Here is a 19427-nt window from a genome sequence, read left to right on the forward strand (position 1 = left end):
TTTCCTTTCCCCTTAGGTTCTCTTTTATAGAAGGATATTATGTTACCTGAGAGGTGACAGGGTAGATTGTCTTTTTCGTGATAATTGGGCACGATCACGCTCATTAATGGCGTTGTGGAGAATAAGACCGGATCAGACCGGAGCCAGCGAACTGTCATGGTTGATCAGACCTATTGGAGTGGTTGAACCGCCGGCCATGGTGGGCCTAGGGTTCGTAGATAGCAAGTGCATTGATTGCTGAGTGAACCGGTGATCAGGAAGAGCCATACGCTTTGATGGTCCAGTGATCCGGAGATCATCTTGAGCCGTGTTCATTTAATGGTTGAGTGCATTGGAGGCCCGCAGGGGGTCACACGCATTATTGATAGGGCGTGCCGAAGGCCTGCGGAAGTCACGTGCCTTAATGGCTTGATGACGGTAACAGAGTACGGTGGAGTCGGGTATCTAACTGTCAGATCCTCTAGAGGATTAGGCGGAGGTCGGGTATTTGGTTAAGGCATGGGCTCGGCACGGGTGCCGAGCCGAGCCAGTTGCTCAGCAGGGTGCCTCCAGCTTGAGCGTTGTGAGGTCGGGCGCCTGCCTGGTCGGGCACCTTCTTGGTCGGCGCTTTTCTGGTCGAGCGCCTCCCTGATCGGGCGCCTTTCTGGTCGGGCGCCTTCCTAATCGGGCGCCTTTCCGGTTGGCATGACTTGATTTTTTCCCCCAATACTACGACTTTGGTTTTCCCCCAACAAAACCCACATGTCATGTGGAAGAATTCCCAGAGGGATTTAGTTCCATCTCATCTGTGGTCACAGGTCTTATCTCTTGCCACCCCATATATAAAAATTGTGGAAAAAGCTCACCTTTTTTTTTCTGAAAATTGTTTGAGAAAAAAAGAATAAAATTTGTAAATTTACGGCTGCTCTGACAAAAATAAAGGCCTCAACATGTAAATTGGAAATGATGTTGAGAGATATATGGCTTAATTTATCCATTTAACGCTTTGTTTGGGTGACTTGTACGAGTTGATGGTCCCCAAACGTTGTCTTTGGAGTTGTTTCATTGAATCCAAATCTATGATGTTTCCGACCAAGGGCGGGAAGACAAGAAGCAGAGCATAACCAAGTCAAAGTCTTGACACAGGACATGGTTAGGCGTGTCCAACGTGTGGGATTGAATGTAACTAATAAATTCGCGTTTACTGAAATATGAACCTTAGATTCTCCAAAAATTGTACCACCCACCGTTCAGGAAACGTACTCGTTAAAGTGAGAAGCTATTATATGTTTACCTGAGCAAATCATGCGAAGGAACAACAAAGCAGTCGGTGCCACCCGGAATGACGCATGCACGACTATCTATGTATCGGTTCAAATTGCCAACTTGTGTTCAATTAAATACGAGCTATCGACTGCTACTTATTTTATCTCCTAAGTTCCAGAGATTAGATTTCCATGTTATAGATAAAGCGTTATTCCTCAAAGATGGGATAAGTGGCACAAGCAAAGGGCACGTACATTAGATTTTTTTGGCTTTTGATTTTAAATGTCAATATACATTCGATGTCAACCAAGCTGGAAAGTTCTTAGAGTACTACTGAGACAACTAACTATTAATGATTTTTTTCTTTCAATTTATGGTTCCAATTTTCGGAGTTGCTTCGATTTTTTGTACACATAATGAGAGTCATATAACATGAATCAAGGCTAAAACAATTAATCTACATGGTGAAATTACTCTTGCAGCATATTTTGATCGAATGCATTGCCCGATGATTAATTCTCGATGCAGCAAAATTAGGATTTAGTGAATCCATAACTTTCAACGCACAGGACATCTGTTAGCCTGTCCTCAATCGCTCGCGCAAAATCTGGGACCGCTCCGACTTTATTGCACAAAATCCTTCAACTAACGACACAGAGGAGACTACAAGATCCGGTTTAGAATCTGAAGGATGTTCCATCATCAGAATTAATATAATATAATCTAATTGAAGTGCTTGACGCATGGCTTCCCCTATTGTCTTGTTCCAAGTCAATTATCATATTTCATGCAAGAAATTACAGTGCTTCTAAAGGCAAACTATACCAGACTATGATTTGTGTTTGGCTGCGAAGGCCAGGTGCTCTTAAGCTCGAAGAGGATGCCCTGGTTGCTGGTCTAAATTTCTGTAATGCACAAAGTCCTAGTCCTCGTTTGACAATAGCTCGGAGGATTTGCGGTATGGTTTTACTTATAAATTACTCAATAGATGATGTTATACTGCATTAATCTGTTTTCCATCGGTCTCACTTATGCATCTCATCAAACTCAGGCGGTACACAAATGGATAAAATTGTTGAGGGAGAAATTTGATTCTGTCGATCGTTGATATCATTTATAAATCTTGATCTCCTAATTATCTATTATTTTGAAAAAATTATAATATTCTTTAAATTTTCCAAATCAATCATTTCCTTGCACATTTTCAGTCGAAGCAACAAATGTTTTCTAGCTTAATAATGGCTCGTAAAATGCAACAAATCTTGGTTGTATAATTCATTCATGGTGACATGTTCACATAATTCTTGATTAATCAATGCTTTGTTTTTTGATTAAAATAAGTGGGAATTTATAATAACCTTTTCAAGTGTAAATAGAGGGGAAAATTATCACGTGCTATAGGATTAGCCATTTTTTTTCATTTCTTTTTTGATGAAATACAGCATTAGGGATTTTCTGCCCCCATAAATCTTGTGGAGAAAAGAGACCTTCCAAAATAGAGACAAGAAAGAAGCCCTAAAGTAGGAATAATCAAGGGTAGAGCTCACATTTAATTAATTTCAGGTCATGTGAAGAGGCTGGCGGCCAATCCCTCCCCCCCCCCCCCCACTGTTATCACGCGGAGTTCACGGTGGCCCGCGTCACGCGGTGGAACAAGGGATGCGTGGATACAAGTCATCCCGTTCTGTTGACCAACGTCACGTTTCTCTCCCACTAAATTAACCACTCCTTCGTATGAACACAACCCATAAACGAAGACCAGTCTAACTCGTACTATTTCCAGCAGATAAACCCAAAGCTTTTCTAAATGAAAGGTTAAAAGAGTGGTGTTGCCTCCTATGGCGAGAGTAGGCCGCTGTTCTTTAACATTCGTAGACTACTGCAGGTGCAGGAGTGTGGCTTCTATCAAACTATACACATCTACAAAAAAGTAAATGGAGTAGCTGATTGAATTGCCTCCTATGCGACTCATCATTCTGGAGGCTTCATATGAATGGGAGACGGCATAGTGCTGGATTCTTTATTTGTTCTGTTGTTTTCTGATTTTGTTGGCCGTATCCACATCTATAGGATATGAGCCGATGTTGTACAAAAAAAAAAGAGAGAGAGAGAGAGAGAAGGAATATGAAGCTAAAACGGTGGAATTCATTAGGTTATTAGAGCTTATGAGAGAATTTCCAAATTGAAAACTCTAAAAGAATTTAGTTGCGTAGAATTACATTTGTGAAACTTAATGGATTATTTCTTCCACTCTCGTGTGCAGTAAAAAGTGCCGTGAAATTTCGCTGCCTATGCAGATTGGGTGTCCCAAAACATTGGCATCCTATTGTTAGTCGAGATGTTAATTGAGATAACATGAGGTTTATAGACCTGTCCGATATATGTTAATGCCGCTTATCGATTCGATCCATAGATTTATTCCTCAAAGAATTTATGTAAATTTTTGATATATTCATCTAAGTAGACATAGACGTAGATATATGCATTCATTTGTGCAATCCCATGTGATTTTTTTTTTTTGGCTAAAATGGGCATTTCATACATCACGGGTACGAAAACACCCAATAGAATCGGAAAACAAAATGTCCCAAAGTACTCCAGGCATCTCTCTCTCTCACCACTCCATAGGGTACCTTCCGAGTGGCTCGCAATGTATGCCACCACCCAGTCAGCCGCCCTATAGTCCTCACGATATACATGCATGGCCTGGAATGTGACACTCTCCCTCGCCATCTCTCAAATGTCACGGAGTAGGGGATAAACTCCTCCATAACTGCTCAAATTCTTTCGGGCCCAGCTACTCACAGTGGTTGAAACTCCCGTGTGATTTTTGTCGTGCTACACTTGTACTGTAACTGCTGTATCTGAGATGGACTAGTCACAAGACGAGGTGAGGTTGCTGAAATACTTCTATCAACGAGCATCCCAACTCCCGAGCATAGGATCCTAATTAATCAATATAGATAATACGAGATGTTAACATCTGAAAGGACCTAAATAAAACCAGACAAATTGCATTACAAGGGGTTTTGACTGATAGAGTTAAGGTACACCGGTATTTGTTTTCCAGCTGGACGATCACCTCCTACAACTCATGCATCGGCCATTCTTCGGTGAGTGCATTGATGAGCAAACGATGGTGGGTGATTGAATCAAACTTTTACGTGATTGTGGGAGAATAGAAGCTTCTATACATTCATATAAGGTGATATATGTATAAAAAAGCTATTAGTGCTGGAGATTAAATGATGATATATGTGGCTAATTATATACATTAATCTAAAATCTCATTTAAAAAAGCTAGCCGAAATGTGTTATTTAAATTTTTTGGTCCTACATAAGTACCAAAGATCTACTCAGTAAATAGCCGATGTGGGATTATATACATGCTCGTAAGGATCCTCACATATTCTCTATTTAAGCCTTAATGTTCTCGCCAGACTAAAAGTTCAAATCTATTCAAATTTAATCATAAGCACCACGATAAACCTATAATCAGCTCCAATGAGCTTGTGTTATAGTATCCCCTAGTTCCTATAAGCCATGAGCAAGGTCTGCTCTAATACTATTTGTAGCTAATATAGAAGTAAATATATGCCCGCCTGCTCAGACAAGTAGTCATCGGTTTCGCTTTTGTTTTCGTGTTCTAATGACTTGCGAGTGGGAGGAAAAAAAAAGGGAAAAAGAAGGAGAGGCGGAAGAAAATAACCTGCATATGGGTGTCCGATTAATTGTAAAGATGGCAACATTACATTGGTTAATCTAATATGTGCATCAAATACATGTGGCGCAGTTTGGAAGGTGACACGAGGAGGGTCGACGGTCGCAGCCGAGGGGCCCATGGCCTCACCAGCTGGCCTTCAACAGGCGCAGCTGCATGTGCGTCGGATTTGTTATTTTCTGTCGTCGGTTTCGGGGCTTTGCTCTGCTCTGCTCGGACGTGAGAACCGCCAGAACTGTCTCCCTTTACAGAGAAATTTATGAAACGCCCCTCCAACCCACTCTTGTCCTATAAATACAAGCCCCCTCACCCCCCTTCCCTTTACAAGTAAACCAAACACCCTTTTAAACCCCATCTTTCCTTTCTCTTTCTCTTAGCTCCATTCCTTCAGAGCCTCTCCAATGGCAATCCCGAGGTGCTCCCTCTCCATTGCTCTCTTCCTCCTCTTCTCCTCCTCCTCCTCCCTCCTCGTGCGCAGAACCTTCGGGGATTCTGGCTGGCAGACCGCGCATGCCACGTTCTACGGTGGTGGCGATGCGTCAGGAACAATGGGTAATTAATTACGCCTCCATAATTAATTGCACTAACAACGTCCATAGTTCTCGTTCGTTTCCATTAATGGAGATGTTGGTATGTCCTTGTAGGAGGGGCTTGCGGCTACGGCAACCTCTACAGCCAAGGTTACGGCACGAACACCGCCGCGCTCAGCACGGCGCTCTTCAACAATGGCCTCAGCTGCGGCGCATGCTACGAGATGAAGTGCGCCGACGACCCCACGTGGTGCCTCCCTGGGACCATTGTGGTCACCGCCACCAACTTCTGCCCTCCAAACTACGCCCTCTCCAACGACAACGGCGGGTGGTGCAACCCTCCCCTCCAGCATTTTGACCTGGCCGAGCCTGCCTTCCTCCAGATCGCTCAGTACCGCGCTGGGATCGTGCCCGTCTCCTTCAGAAGGTAAGACCCTTGTCCCACTTCGCCCTGAAGCAAATGCATCCTCGACGGCTGCAAATGGGTCGGATCCTGAATGACCTCAATTTGACCCAGTTTTTCATTTGGATTCTAATTTTGGACTCAGATCCGATCCGGTTGAAAATCGAATTGGATCAGATCGGATCCATGCCTACAAATTTTGATCTGACGGATAATTCGGATCCGATCAGGTCCATGTATAATTCAGACCCGATCCAAAAAGTAGGCCCAAATGATGTTGTCACTCTCTAACTTCCGATGGTTTAAAACAAAAATCTGACCCAAAAAAATGGGTCGTGTCGGATCGAGGTCTGGGTCGAGATTGGGTGGACCCAACCTGATCCGAAAAATAGAATAAGTCCAAATTTAGGACATGATCCGGCCCTGCAGATCCTAAAATCCGAATCGGGTCGGGTCAACCCAACCCATTTGCAGTCCTAACTCTAACTCGACAATTAGTCTTAGTTTGTGGGTTTGTGTCAGGACCAAATCTGGTCATGATCTGGTGGTGGGCTCGGAGGCTCGATCACTACATACTTGTACCATCTTGGCATTTTCTACTTTCGCCATTCTCATGTAATGTATCCATGGTCCGCTAAATAACGTGTCAATGTGCAGGGTGCCATGTGTGAAGAAGGGGGGAGTTAGGTTCACCGTCAACGGTCACTCCTACTTCAATTTGGTCTTGATCACCAACGTCGCGGGTGCTGGCGACGTGCATGCTGTGTCCATCAAGGGATCCAAGACCGGCTGGCAGGCGATGTCCCGGAACTGGGGCCAGAACTGGCAGAGCAATGCTTACCTTGACGGACAGAGCCTCTCCTTCCAAGTCACCACAAGCGACGGGAGGACCGTCACAAGCTACGACGCCGTGCCTGCCGGGTGGCAATTCGGGCAGACCTTCCAAGGGGGACAATTCTAATTTCTAAGCAGAACAAGGCTTCCAAGCCTAATATTATCGATATCTTGCAGTATTTGTATTGGTTAATATTGGATTAAAGGAGATATTAAAAGGAGCGTCTTGTATGGAGAGAGGTTTGGCTAATGCAGAGGTTGCAATCATTTAGCACCCGCAAAGGCTTAATCGATATGGATAGATATAGATAGATGAAAGATTGTTTTCAGTGTCTTGCTCTGTTAGACTGGTTGTCCGAGGCCTGGGATTGTGGGGATAGGGAAGTTAGGTGGGCTTCTTTGTGGGGTAGCCCCGGGTCTTCATTGCATTCTGTGGGGATTAGGCTGCTGCTGTACTTTTGAGATGCTTGTGAGAATGCTATTTTAGCCCGCATATGGGTAATAAAGTGTTCTGTAGACATATCGTTTGACTCTTCTCGCACAATTTATTACAAGGAGGACCAACGTCAAATTTTAGTTGAGCTCGTGGCTTTTTTTCATCTATGGGAATAACTTTATCAGGGCAGCCCACAGTTATCACCGACCAAAGATGCAAGCGTGTCGAGTTTTTTTTTTTAAAAAAAATGGATGTCATACAATTCTCCTCTTTTTTACATATAAGTTTTTTTTTTCTCTCTCAATTTTTCTGGGAGAGAGAGATGAAGACCCACACACACTAGATTCTGTCCTTCGAAAGTTAACTTCAGGCACAGGAGTACGACTACTAAAATAAACTCTAATTTGAGTATTAAAGAAGATAAGAGGTTGAGGGGCGGGGTATTTGAAACATGCCCCGCTATCCCCAACAAAATCCTGGTTCTTGTTGTCATCATTAGTAAGCAAATCTTTTCATGTGACATCTTATTTTTTCACTTTTCCTTTGTCGTGTTTATATGGTAGAGTCGATGAATTCAACTTGAGCACGAACGCTGGGGTTTGGAATCGTTGAAGGCCAAGAGATTAGGAGTCTGGTTTAAACTTCTTGGTTCTGGGTTATGCATAGCAGACATTTAAATGCTCTCTTGACACTGAGGATGCGAAGCAACATTAAGCATAAATCTAGAAGTAAATGAAACCATAAGCAGGTAGAGAAGGAAGAATTGGAGTTGTTATAACTTACATGTTTCATGAAATAAATAGTTATAATACTGCCTTATAAATTGAACCGTGCTGGGTGTTATGAATTAACCTAAGTGATATTCATGTATTAATCTATAAAAAAAATATCTCCACATTATCCCCCCAAAAATATGCTTTGGCTTGACGACACCAAGCGGAGTTATTACCTTCCATTCTTAAGTTTGGCATTGAAATCCACGCACATCAACATCATGCAAAAGCAATTCAATATAAACTTACGCTTCCATAAATTAAGAGAGCAGTCATAGAAGCCAAATGCTCAAATGCAAGATGCAAGGAGCATGCCTTAACAAGGCCTCTCCATGTAATTTTTATACTTGTTGTATAGCCTCATGCCTTGACCTCCAAGCAGTTCTGAAGCACCTGAAGGTAGATAAGATCGCCTCGAGTAAATCATTTCTTCCAATGACAGCTATAGGTAAACTCAAGAAAATAGCAAATCAAATTTTAAAAAAAAGTTAAATAAAAAGAATGCATGAATCAGGACTGCACATTAGAGTGATCTTTTCATGAGACCCAAAATTGAAATCTTGCAGAAACCACCATCCATGCAAGATGAAGCATTAAATTAAGACTCTCACAACAGGGGACCAATTTGGGTCCGAAGTTGGGAAGGTAAGAGATAATTTTGAGCCATGTCAGGGATATACATCTCTTCCCTCTTCTACAACAGTGCTCAGGCATCCTGGTCTTCTCTCCTTTGGGTTCTACCAGAACTAACATTCTACAGCAAGTTGCTTAGCCATAAAGCACTTCTTCAAACTTCAGCATCATCAGTGCTGTAAAATTTGATGAAGTGCAAAGAATACGAAAAACACCACTGAACAAAATCCAAATCCTCATCTCACTAACTTAACCCCCAGCAAACTACCATAATTTACATGCACAACAGACCCGATCCTTGCAACTGAAACAACTGATTTTAGTAACTCAACAGAGAGTACTTCACTCTCAATATAATCTTCCCTTTCTCAACTCCAAGCTTCCCACCAGTCACCAACCAGTGCCCTGGTATTTCTTCTGGGCCTTTGCACATCTCCGACGTCTCCACAAGCTTCATCAGTTTCCTCAAATCTCTCGAGCCTGAACTTGAGTCAACCGAGTCTGTAGAATCTCCCACGGACAGTCTCCTTGATTTGTTGTTTGGACCAGCAGGGTTGTGATCCCACAGGGATCTTCTTATGGTGCATCCAGGCACCTTACAATAGAGAAGTTTCATGTACAACACATTCTTTGTTCCAAAGTCCCAGACTCCAAGCTGAGCCCCAGTGACTATATACGCACCAGAGATGTCACCAAGAAAAGTCTCGTCATCCTCAATTGGCACTGTACAGACATGAGAGAAGTTCTTCCACTTCACATGCTCAAACCACCGGCTATCTTGCTCCTCAGGTCCCTGCCACTTCGCCGCACCAATGGCTACATGGGTGCCCCAGTAAGGTTGAAGGATCTTTGGAAGAGATGCCAAGTGCTGGACCTGAATATGTAGCCGGTTCTGCTTGGCTCCTTCCAGGCACAATCTTAGGCCAGTGACAGGCTTACGCCCAACTGATACCTGCATGGTTATTCAAATGGCATCACAGGGAAAAAAAGGATTAAAAAGAATGTTTATTGCCAAAACAAAATTATGACACCACGTCCTCTCTGTATGGTAAAAAATTTTAAATTAGCATTGGCTTGGGGTATAAGTGGACTAGGAGGAAAGCAAAAGGAAATATCGTTGAAACTTCACAAAGAAAGGGTACCTACTGCCATGAAAAATTATTCGCGACAACATGCCCAAGACCCTTTCTATATTAAATAGATTCATATGGTCAATAATTCAGATACACCGATTACTGATAGAAATTATATGACTCAGAATTTACAGTTACTGAATGTTGGGAGATGATGATGGCAAATGATCCTTCTGATACATTTCTGACTTGCAAGTAGATGCCATCTAAAGAAGGTATGCCAATCTTCTTGACTGGCTTAACAAACACAAAGATAGCATGGCATAGACTGGCAGCATATTAGAATAAGTAATGTATCACAATGCGATCATAGTTTCAAAGCAGGTACAATGCCAAGGACTGCTCATTAACAATCAACTTGACAAATAAAATATGCAATGATATAGAACATTTGCTCTAGTCCATTTCATCAAGAACCAGAGCTTTATTGATTTCAAATGACACTTTCTAATAGAAGTTATTACTGATCAATTGGGTATGAAATTCAAATATTATTTGCATGCTCATGCATAGCATTTACATATCATTAAGGGAAAGATGGAGTTTCACATTCAATAGTAGAAGCTTGTATCGACCCGATGTTTCTAATGGCTCTATTCAATTCTATGTGCTGCATGAGAAGCACACCTGCTCTTGGCTGACATGAAGCTTCGGCCCCATAATGCTGAACTGCAAATATGGGCAGACTGGCTCTTTTCTTTGATGTCCTGGAAGTTCGTCGCGAATTGGGGCCCATATCCTGGGGACCTGAAACTCCAGAAAATATCGTAGCTCTTCTAGTGGAGGCTTATCTACAAATGAAAACAGAGAATATTTTCAGGTTAGGCATACAAGGATCCCATGAGGAGTAATTTAAAAAGAAACAAAAAAGTGTAAGGGTGAGATATACATTCCAGATAAAGGTTGATAGCACGCGTGAGATGGTCCTTTCCTGGGATGCTTTCAAGGAGAGAAATGATTGGAAAGAAGGTTATTTCAATAACATCAGGAGCCGAATAGACAGTTCTTGCCCAGTTAGTGTAGCTTTGGACTAGATCATCTCCACCCCTTCTTCTGAAAATGACAGTAACATCCTGCATCAACAATTGCATGAGAAAAATGGAGGCGCAAACATTAGAGCATACCTCGACACTTTAAAACTGCCAGGGATTAGATGTAAGCCACAAGTTTTTTTCCAGCACACCTTTATGTTACCATTAAGCTCATGAAGAATAAGCATAATGATGAATATTCCATCCACATTAAACAAAAGACCATTTGACTAGCTAGACTGATGATAATAAAAATAAGAGCAATTAGTTTTAGGTTTCTGCTGAAACTGACAAATTAATTTAGGTCAGCTCTGGTGGTTTGGGCTAATCTTAGCCAAAATTGACAGTAATTTACTAGGAGGGCCAAATTCAAATCATGTATACTAATGTCTGCTAAATACAATGCATGCAGAGAAAGTGTGAATAACTGCGTTCGCCATTTAATTAAAATTTTTTTTAGTATTTATTGATCCGATCGGGAGAAGAAAGATTTCCTTCAACCAATTCAACTCGAATCTCTCGAAAAAATAACTAGAAGAAAATGGAGAAATCTCGAAAGTAGGGCTTTAAATTCCCTTTTCTTTCATTAATGATTAAAAAAATGAGGTACATGGCCTCTATTTATAATATGAGGTCCGTCAACACAATTTGGGTCGGATTCCTGTTCCTAAACCTAGTGAGACTCTTTTTTCTAAAATAGACATCTCTAATAGAAATCTTCTAGAAAAAGCTAAAAAACTTGATGAGATATAATTATTTTTATTTTTATCACTACAATTATTTTTCCAGTTGAGATTGCAGAAATTGTTAGTAAAACTCCTTTTGCATAGCCAAAACTGAAACTAAATTTTCAAACATTGAGGCCAATTATATGATAATGTTATAAATGTGGTATTATATGAGCTAATATAATATTTTAAGGTTCAATATTTGGAGAAAGAAAATATCAAACTTCATTGGCAAACTTGCATGGTGTGATGTGTCCTTGATCAACAGCTTAGTTCCAAAACACATGGTGAGGTATTCAAAACTTCTTTCTTGGTAGCACTCCATCAAACCAATCATGCATTTCTTAAATCAAATCAATTTCGAATCAAGTCAATCATCACATGTGGCACATTGCTGTTCAGGATTATTCATAAGCATGACAGGTGAAGATTAAGGTCTGGCCATGGGCCTTACACATAGGCTCCTGTCTGCTTGTGGCCATCATAGTGTCAGCACAAGCTTGATTATGGTATCACTCATGTCAAATTAGGACAAAGCTGCAAGCATCACATTTGTGACAAGTGATTACGCTATAGGAATTCATTGGTCGCACACACGTGCCACCTTGAGCAGTGATAAGTTACAAATGAGCATGCAATAACAGCTATGTAGCATATTTCCAAAATGCATGTTTCTCGGTGGTCCAAGGTCACTTAGCTGGTGATAATCTTCGGATTCGGGCAATTGCTATGTAGCTATCCTTCTCTTGGAGGTGGCTGATCCACCTCTTATAAGAACTTTGCAATGTAATGCCACTGCTGGTTTCTTTCAAGAATTCCAAGCAAGGGAAGAACCAGAAGTATGCTTGTGGATTTGAAAACCATTATTATGGGCATGGCCACACAGGAGACCCCCTTTGAGAGATCAAAGATTCATTTTCAATAACAAGGAGCCCCTTTTGCAGGTCCAACCACTACTACTAGTTGATTTTAGTTATCAAAATGAAGAGAACCAACATTTGACAAGACATTTTCCTCTAACCACTTCTGCAATAGCAATATACATTTTGGAAGAAGATATTTTGTACCCATCCCAAAAGAGTTATAAACATTAACAACGTATTAGTTTAATACATATTTAACAAAGATATGCAATGCTAATATAATTTTTCTTATGGGGAAAGGTTTTCCTCATATAGTACAGATATATTAAATCAAGAAAAACCATATATCTGCCAGCTTATGGATACTAGAATACTGTTCATTAAATAAAATGTCTGTAATTTACATATAGTGCATATATCAAACAAACATGTCATACAATAAGCAGCTTGGTTTGGTTGCCATTTACATATTACAATTTTTATTCATAATAATATTATCATCTAGGACAACCACCATATTAGTCTTATATTGCAAACATATAATTGTAGGAAAGATGGTGATATATGTCATCTTCATAGAAAAAAATAATTTCCATAATTCGCTAATTTCATTCCTTTTTTATTTATTTACCAGTCATAACTCTTTTGTGGTGATAAAGAAGTTTTAATTGTTGTCAAAAATGGAAGCAATTTGTTGCCTCTATATGTGTATGTAAGTGAGAGATAGAACAACGATTGTAAAATATGAATGTTAAAGTAAGGGCCTACTTGGCATCACTTTTATTTCTTTTTTTTTTATTTTTAAAATAGAATCACTGAAACCAAGACAAAAAGCATGTTTGATGCTATTGTGTTTATATTCTATCTCTCAAAAGTCATTTTTATTACTTCTAAAAAAAAATGAAAGTAAAAAATTCTTACTTTCACTATTTTCAAAAACAAAAAATCTCATGTCTTTTACCACGAGAACCACCACCACCACTATTTCCATCTCAGCACCATCGCCGCCGCCACTACTGTTGTCATCTCCACCACCGCCATTGCCATCACCACCGCCACTACCGCCATCATCTTCACTGCCACTACCGCCATCATCTCCACCGCCGCCATCATCGTTGCCGCCACCTCCACTACATCACTATCACCACTACAACCTCTACCATGTCTATGCCACATCACCACCACCATTATTGCCACTGTCACCACATTGTTGGTGCCCCCACCATTATTCTCTTTGTCGACGCCATGCCGTGCCGCCACTATAGTGCTAGCACGTACTAGCACCACTATCGCCGCCCTTATCCCCGCCACCACTATCGCCGCCATTATCCCCGCCACCACTACCGCCGCCTCGGTCACCATCATCATATTTATATTATTAAAAATAATTGACCACTAAAAACATATTTATATTTTAAAATTAAAAAAATAAAATAAAATATCTATTTTTCTATTCAAAATAAACAAATAAAAGTGATGCTAAACGGCACCTAAATAAATTGTATTACCTCCTTTGCAGTCAGATATGGAGCATTGGATGGTTGCGGGTATATTCCCTGACTGTTGAACGCAAAAGAATCTACAGCCTGGAAATCCATCCACTACAAATATGTTAAGCCAATGGGCAACACAGGCTAATTAATAGGTTAATGAGCAGTTTCCAAGAGACAAACATAAAGCACTAGCCTTATCCTTCAGTTTCAATGGACCCGAACTTGTAAACCTTTCAGTTTCTGAGAATCTATGGTCTCCAATGTCCTGGATATAGTTCTTTATTTCTATGGATGATAAGGGCGACAAGCTGTGCTGCTTGACATAAATCACATCCTTTCCACCAATAGTGATGGATGTGATGACATGAGTCCCATAACTCTCAATAAATCTGCAAACAAGCATAACCGCTGAAGATCTTCCATTGTTGTAAAAATATTGCTCTTTTTCACCACAGATTATGTATATTTAGCTTACCTCGCTAAGGACAATGGTTCCCATGAAAGTGGCACAGCATGCCTGACCTCTTCTTCTAATGATAAAGGTCGTTTTATCAAGTGAACCTTACATAAAGGAATGAACATCCCTTCCATTGCGAGGCTTTTTGTAGCTGCAGCATCAATTTTCTTTGACCCAGTAAAACTGAATGCAGAATTAAAACTTCCAATGGGAAAATTTCCCAGTAGATGAGCTTTTCTGTTAAAATATTCTGCCATCTGCACTCACTCATTGGGGAGGGGATCATAAGTGACGATCTATGATAATCGGCATGCAAATAGCACATCTTATACAAGACAATAATCAGCATATAATATAAATACAGCAAAAAACATCATAACTTTTGGAAAAATAATGTAGCCAGGATGATAACTTCTACAAACCACAAGCACTTGCAACTCTCTTTCCTTGTTACAGTAGAACAGGAAATATTAAAGTAACAATACTTCATTGTCTGCCTACATGTCATATTAGAAAATGCATTCCTTGTGAATGAAGTGACGAGAGGGAAGGCCAGGAGGGAGGATGAGGATTGGGAGATTCTGAACAATGGTCAAAACAACTGACTACCAAAACAAGCGATACATTGATAGTGTTCCTTTCTCCTCCATGATCAATATCCATAATAAGTAGTTCTCCAAAGTCAAGGTGAATAGATGCTTTTAACAAGTTGTGTATTGTTTTGGTTCTATTGTTTTGGACACATGGATATCCATTCACATGATCAGCAGGTTTAATATCTCTATTTTAGGACCAATTGGTGACTCATTTAATTCCTTCTGGATATGAGCTTAGAAGGAAGGCTTGTAAATTTTCGTTTGAAACCCATTCACAAACTGTACTCCCACCCCCTCTATCCTCTGATGCTTTGAACACTAAGCAACATAAAACTTATTGTTCCCCTAATCAAGACAAAATCCTGCTTCTGTTCGCAGTCCTCTCCTGGTTTTAAAGGTATGGAAATCTATTTCCTAGAATTATTTGAGGTGGTCATGTCCTTTTGATGGCACGGAGAAGGAGGTCATCATCCTGTTTGTTGAATAGTAACCATTGAACCCGAAAAGGATTAACAATCCAATGAGGAAACCTGAAAAGCTTCAAAAAGGTCAACAAGTAATAGTCTGACATATGTGGCTTAGCTAATACATAGCTGCAGTCTACAGGCCTTACCTTGTCATTTTACAAAGCTAATGTACCAAATAGGAAATTCTATAAAGAGTTATGTCCTTCCACCATGTCGATCAACCAGAACTGGTACGAACAAGGTGTCTATGACAGAGACAAGATTCTAGAGAATATTTCAAATAATCTATAGCACAAATTGATATGTCCTTAATATGAAGCAGCTTTATGGACGCTTTTTTTCTTTTCTTTTCTTTTCCTTTCCCCAGAACCATGTGTTTTGGTTGGCTCAGTCAAATGGGTCATCTTTAGATTCGATGTTTAAGTTTCAAAAATAACTTGTAATTATCATTCTGATCATACGCTGCAAAATATGGTCATTAAGAATAACAATGCATGTTCTAGAATAATTTCACAAGTTTGAATATTTCAGTCTAGCTTCTTTCATCATGGTGCTTTATAAAGTCATATATGATCTCTGATGTATGATGCTTCCACTTGGAAAAGGAACCAGCCTTTGAGTTGACTGTGCATTCTCCCCTACTGCATGATACCTTGAATAAATCTGCCGTACACCATGCACTTGGTACAACAACTTGCATGTTTTCATTACTCTTTTTGACTATGAACCACGAAACGTCCCTGGTTCTTTTCTTCTTAGTTATCATATATGCCCACAAGAACACACTCTTTAACGATAGAAGTTCAACTGTTAAATCTAAAAATATGATTGCTACTAAATCAAACTAGTTTAAGGACCTTACATGACTCAAACAGACTGAGATATAAACATAGTTACATTAAAAAGGCCCGCGAGCAATATAATGCATATGATGCAGCAGTACATAGCTTATTCTTCAAACACTTCCACATTAAACTTCAAAAAAGTTGACATACAGCTAAAGTGTAATTAAATCGATGACCAAGTGGATTGTGTTTCTATATATGCTACTGGTGGTCTCAAAAGGGTCCCTAAATACAGGCACATAATTTCCCACAAATCCAGTGCTATGTTAACCATATTTCTTGAAATAATATCTAGAAGTTACAAATCCTTTTTCCAATCCTTCATGATTATTATACACTTCTAATTCACATTGCTTACATAACAGAACTGAGGGTAAGATTTTCTGCAACTTGCATCACTGTATTCTGAAAAAATAACCGATTCAACCACATGCAAATGAACCTACCAATTTTTATAGACTAAATTTGCTCACAAGTACATACTTCCCACCATCAATCCATGAATAATGATGCAGTGGCATTTCGTAAGGATGATAACATCGAGGACAAGTCAACGAAAGGAAAAAATTAGACAAGTCAAGCAGAGTTAACACCGCACCTCGTAGAAACCGCAAGAGCCAGCGCTCTCCCGCCGGCCGCTCTCCCGCCGGCCGCTCTCCCGCCCGCCGCTCTCCCAAGAGCACCTCACGTCTCTCGACACATTGGGCACGACCAGACTGTCGGAAACCACCAGATCTCTCGTGTGCTCCTCATCCACCTCAACGAGCCTCGACCCGGCAACCCCCTTGCAGTAGAGCAACCTCGTGTCGTAGTTAACATCAAAACCCCTCCCCAAAGCTTCGATAGAACTCTGAAGAGTGCGAAGAGCTGCATTCTCCTCCATCCTCACCACCGTCCAGAGAAAGCTAAGAATCTAGAAACCCTAATACCCTAAACCTAAATCAAAATCTAAAAAGATCCCTAGGACGGGACTCTCCATCCGAGGGTTCCAGGAATGATTAAAGAACGAATTTTTTTTCCATCAGCTATGGCGTTCCTTGCAATTTTTCTGCCTTAATTTCTTGGATCTTGTGAAAGAAGACGTCTTTCCTCCTTTTTCGTTCCTTCTACAAAGTTCAAAACCTTAAGCCCTAAATTCCAAACGGCGGATGTCGCTATCCACAACGAAATTAGAAGATATTGAGACAAGGATTGACGGACTCGAAGCTAGAAGGATTTCGAAAACCTTTTAAACTTCCTCAATGTGAGGGATTCCCTTGACTCTAGAGGCTAAAAAGACCTCATTTCTCCCCCCCCATCTAGCTAGCTCCAAGAAGTTGCTCTTGGAGGATTGGATACAGGTCTCTCTCATTATAACTGTGGATTGACTCTGGGGAAAGGTCTTTTTCGGGAAGAAGAGGTTTAGATTGATGGGAATCGCTAGACCATACACTCTCTTTTGACTAATCCCAAGGGGGGTTGGGTTTCTTGCTTAAAGAGCGGTGAAACGAGCAGCAGGAAAGAAAAAATATTGCTCTTTTGACTAATCCCAAGGGCTGTTGGGTTTACTGCTTAAAGAAGGATGGAAAGAGGAGCAGGAAGAAGAAAAAGCAAGATCTATTTAAAGATTGCGTCCTGCACATGGAACCAGACATGGGAACCATCTGTATATATGCCAAATTTAGCAAGTCTCGGTAGGGACCACCATCTGATAAGATATTGACGGTAGGCATGTCCTCTTGACACAAACGCACTTCTAAAACTAGTTGTTGGAAAGAATAGCGAGGTTTCATCAGTCTGGGTACGCATATTCTGCGTCCCCATTTTAAGCGAGCAAATAAGGTGAGATTCTTCTTACAAATTGATGCGAACTCTCGAGTCCAATTAGGAGGCATCTCTTTTTAGCTTGATTGTCTATTAGTTTGTTTACCTGAAAAGAGTCTCAAAGTTGGCATATGTATGCATCCATCCACTTTGCACACATGAACCTTCAGCCTTGGCCAATGTAACCAAGTTCTATTTTGCCCACCACGCAATATGACATGGAAATGTACGAGAATTTGCGTGTCGTGAGCATTGTAACTTTCTGTTGGCTATGTTGGTTCGCTGTCTGGTTGCTTGACTTTCCCGTCGAGGTAGAGATGACAAGGGTGGTCAGATGAGGTGGTTTAGGGTTTCAAATTTCTACTTGGAGGCGAGCAAATGTGCATGCCCATGGGCCGAGTTTTTATTTAGGACTTGTTTGAATAATTGAGCTAAAAATCCTATAAAATTCATGAGTTAAACTAATACATCCAAGAGATCTTTGTTTTTTTTTCTCCCTATAGAATTTAGGCTGATCGACTTTAAATCAACTCTAAGTATCTGTGAATAGAGATCAAGCCTAGTCTTTTAATCTTACAAGTTTGCTGGTTGTATTGTGCTAACCTAAGAATTTTACAGAATTTTCAGCCAAATCATCTATATTCCAAACTATGGCCTTCTTCTTGATCACCATCACAAACTAAAGAATTTGTTGTATTCTAATGCTACGGGTTGTATTTACACTAGGGTTGTGTTCTCATGCCGTTCTACCGAAGAAAAAAAAAATATATTGTGCATGCTTCGAGGAGGGAGATGGTTTGAGGGATAACATAGATCGGCTTCAATGAAAGCTCTCTCACACATGGCACTATAATTCAGCTTTCACAGTCTTTTTTACTCAAAAAGCCATTCCTCTTCGTTTTTCCACTTTCGGCCGGGTCCCTTTAGACCTTGAATGAAGCAAGAGTCCCTAAGCAAGGGATCTATCACCTGCGACTAAAAGTCGGCAAGCATAGTGGGGCAAACCCCATTACCTCACAGATGCAGCTCAATTGCGCGGATGAGCAACTCTTAGTGGGATATGCAATGGTGGACACTCGACAAGGTAAGAGAAGAAAAGAAGAAAGTTGATCATGACCAACCTTACCTTCTGCTTTAACGATAAGAAAAAGAATGAGCAGAAACAAGAAGAGACTCCAGCATCCGTGGACACGACAGGTTGAAATCCTGCTGTTCCACCTGGAACCAATAAGATAGAAGCCTTTTGCTTAGTCTAGAGATTATAATCTTTGGGACGAAATTTTGCAAAGATCTCGATCATCATGCTGCCGCGTGGTATGAGACTGAAGTGAGACAAAGTTGGAGAGCTAACAGAAAACAATAAAAAAAAAAAGCCTTTTTGAGGGAAAGATTAGGCGGCAGCCTGATCAGTTCCATTAACAAATGAAAGTATAACA

At 40.6% G+C, this 19427-nt stretch overlaps 2 protein-coding genes across 2 annotated transcripts; one reads left to right on the forward strand and one right to left on the reverse strand.

Moving 5' to 3' along the window:
• Nucleotides 1-5281: 5281 nt before the first annotated feature.
• LOC103708889 (expansin-A8-like) lies at nt 5282-7253 on the forward strand. The gene is made up of 3 exons (XM_008793993.5): nt 5282-5518; nt 5611-5923; nt 6557-7253. The coding sequence occupies exons 1-3, from the start codon at nt 5368-5370 to the stop codon at nt 6858-6860; spliced, it is 768 nt and encodes a 255-aa protein (XP_008792215.2). The 5' UTR covers nt 5282-5367; the 3' UTR covers nt 6861-7253.
• A 1241-nt stretch (nt 7254-8494) lies between these two features.
• LOC103708888 (MACPF domain-containing protein CAD1-like) lies at nt 8495-17808 on the reverse strand. The gene is made up of 7 exons (XM_008793992.5): nt 16787-17808; nt 14299-14537; nt 14017-14212; nt 13839-13916; nt 10598-10781; nt 10336-10499; nt 8495-9527 (listed from the first exon to the last, which is right to left on the reverse strand). Exons 1-7 carry the CDS (start codon nt 17069-17071, stop codon nt 8895-8897), a joined length of 1779 nt encoding a protein of 592 aa, XP_008792214.2. The 5' UTR covers nt 17072-17808; the 3' UTR covers nt 8495-8894.
• Between the last annotated feature and the right edge of the window lie 1619 nt (nt 17809-19427).

The sequence above is a fragment of the Phoenix dactylifera genome, chromosome 14 (genome assembly GCF_051530095.1).
Source record: "Phoenix dactylifera cultivar Ajwa chromosome 14, Ajwa_hap1_PhDact_Kaust_v1.1, whole genome shotgun sequence".
Taxonomy (NCBI): Eukaryota; Viridiplantae; Streptophyta; class Magnoliopsida; order Arecales; family Arecaceae; genus Phoenix; species Phoenix dactylifera.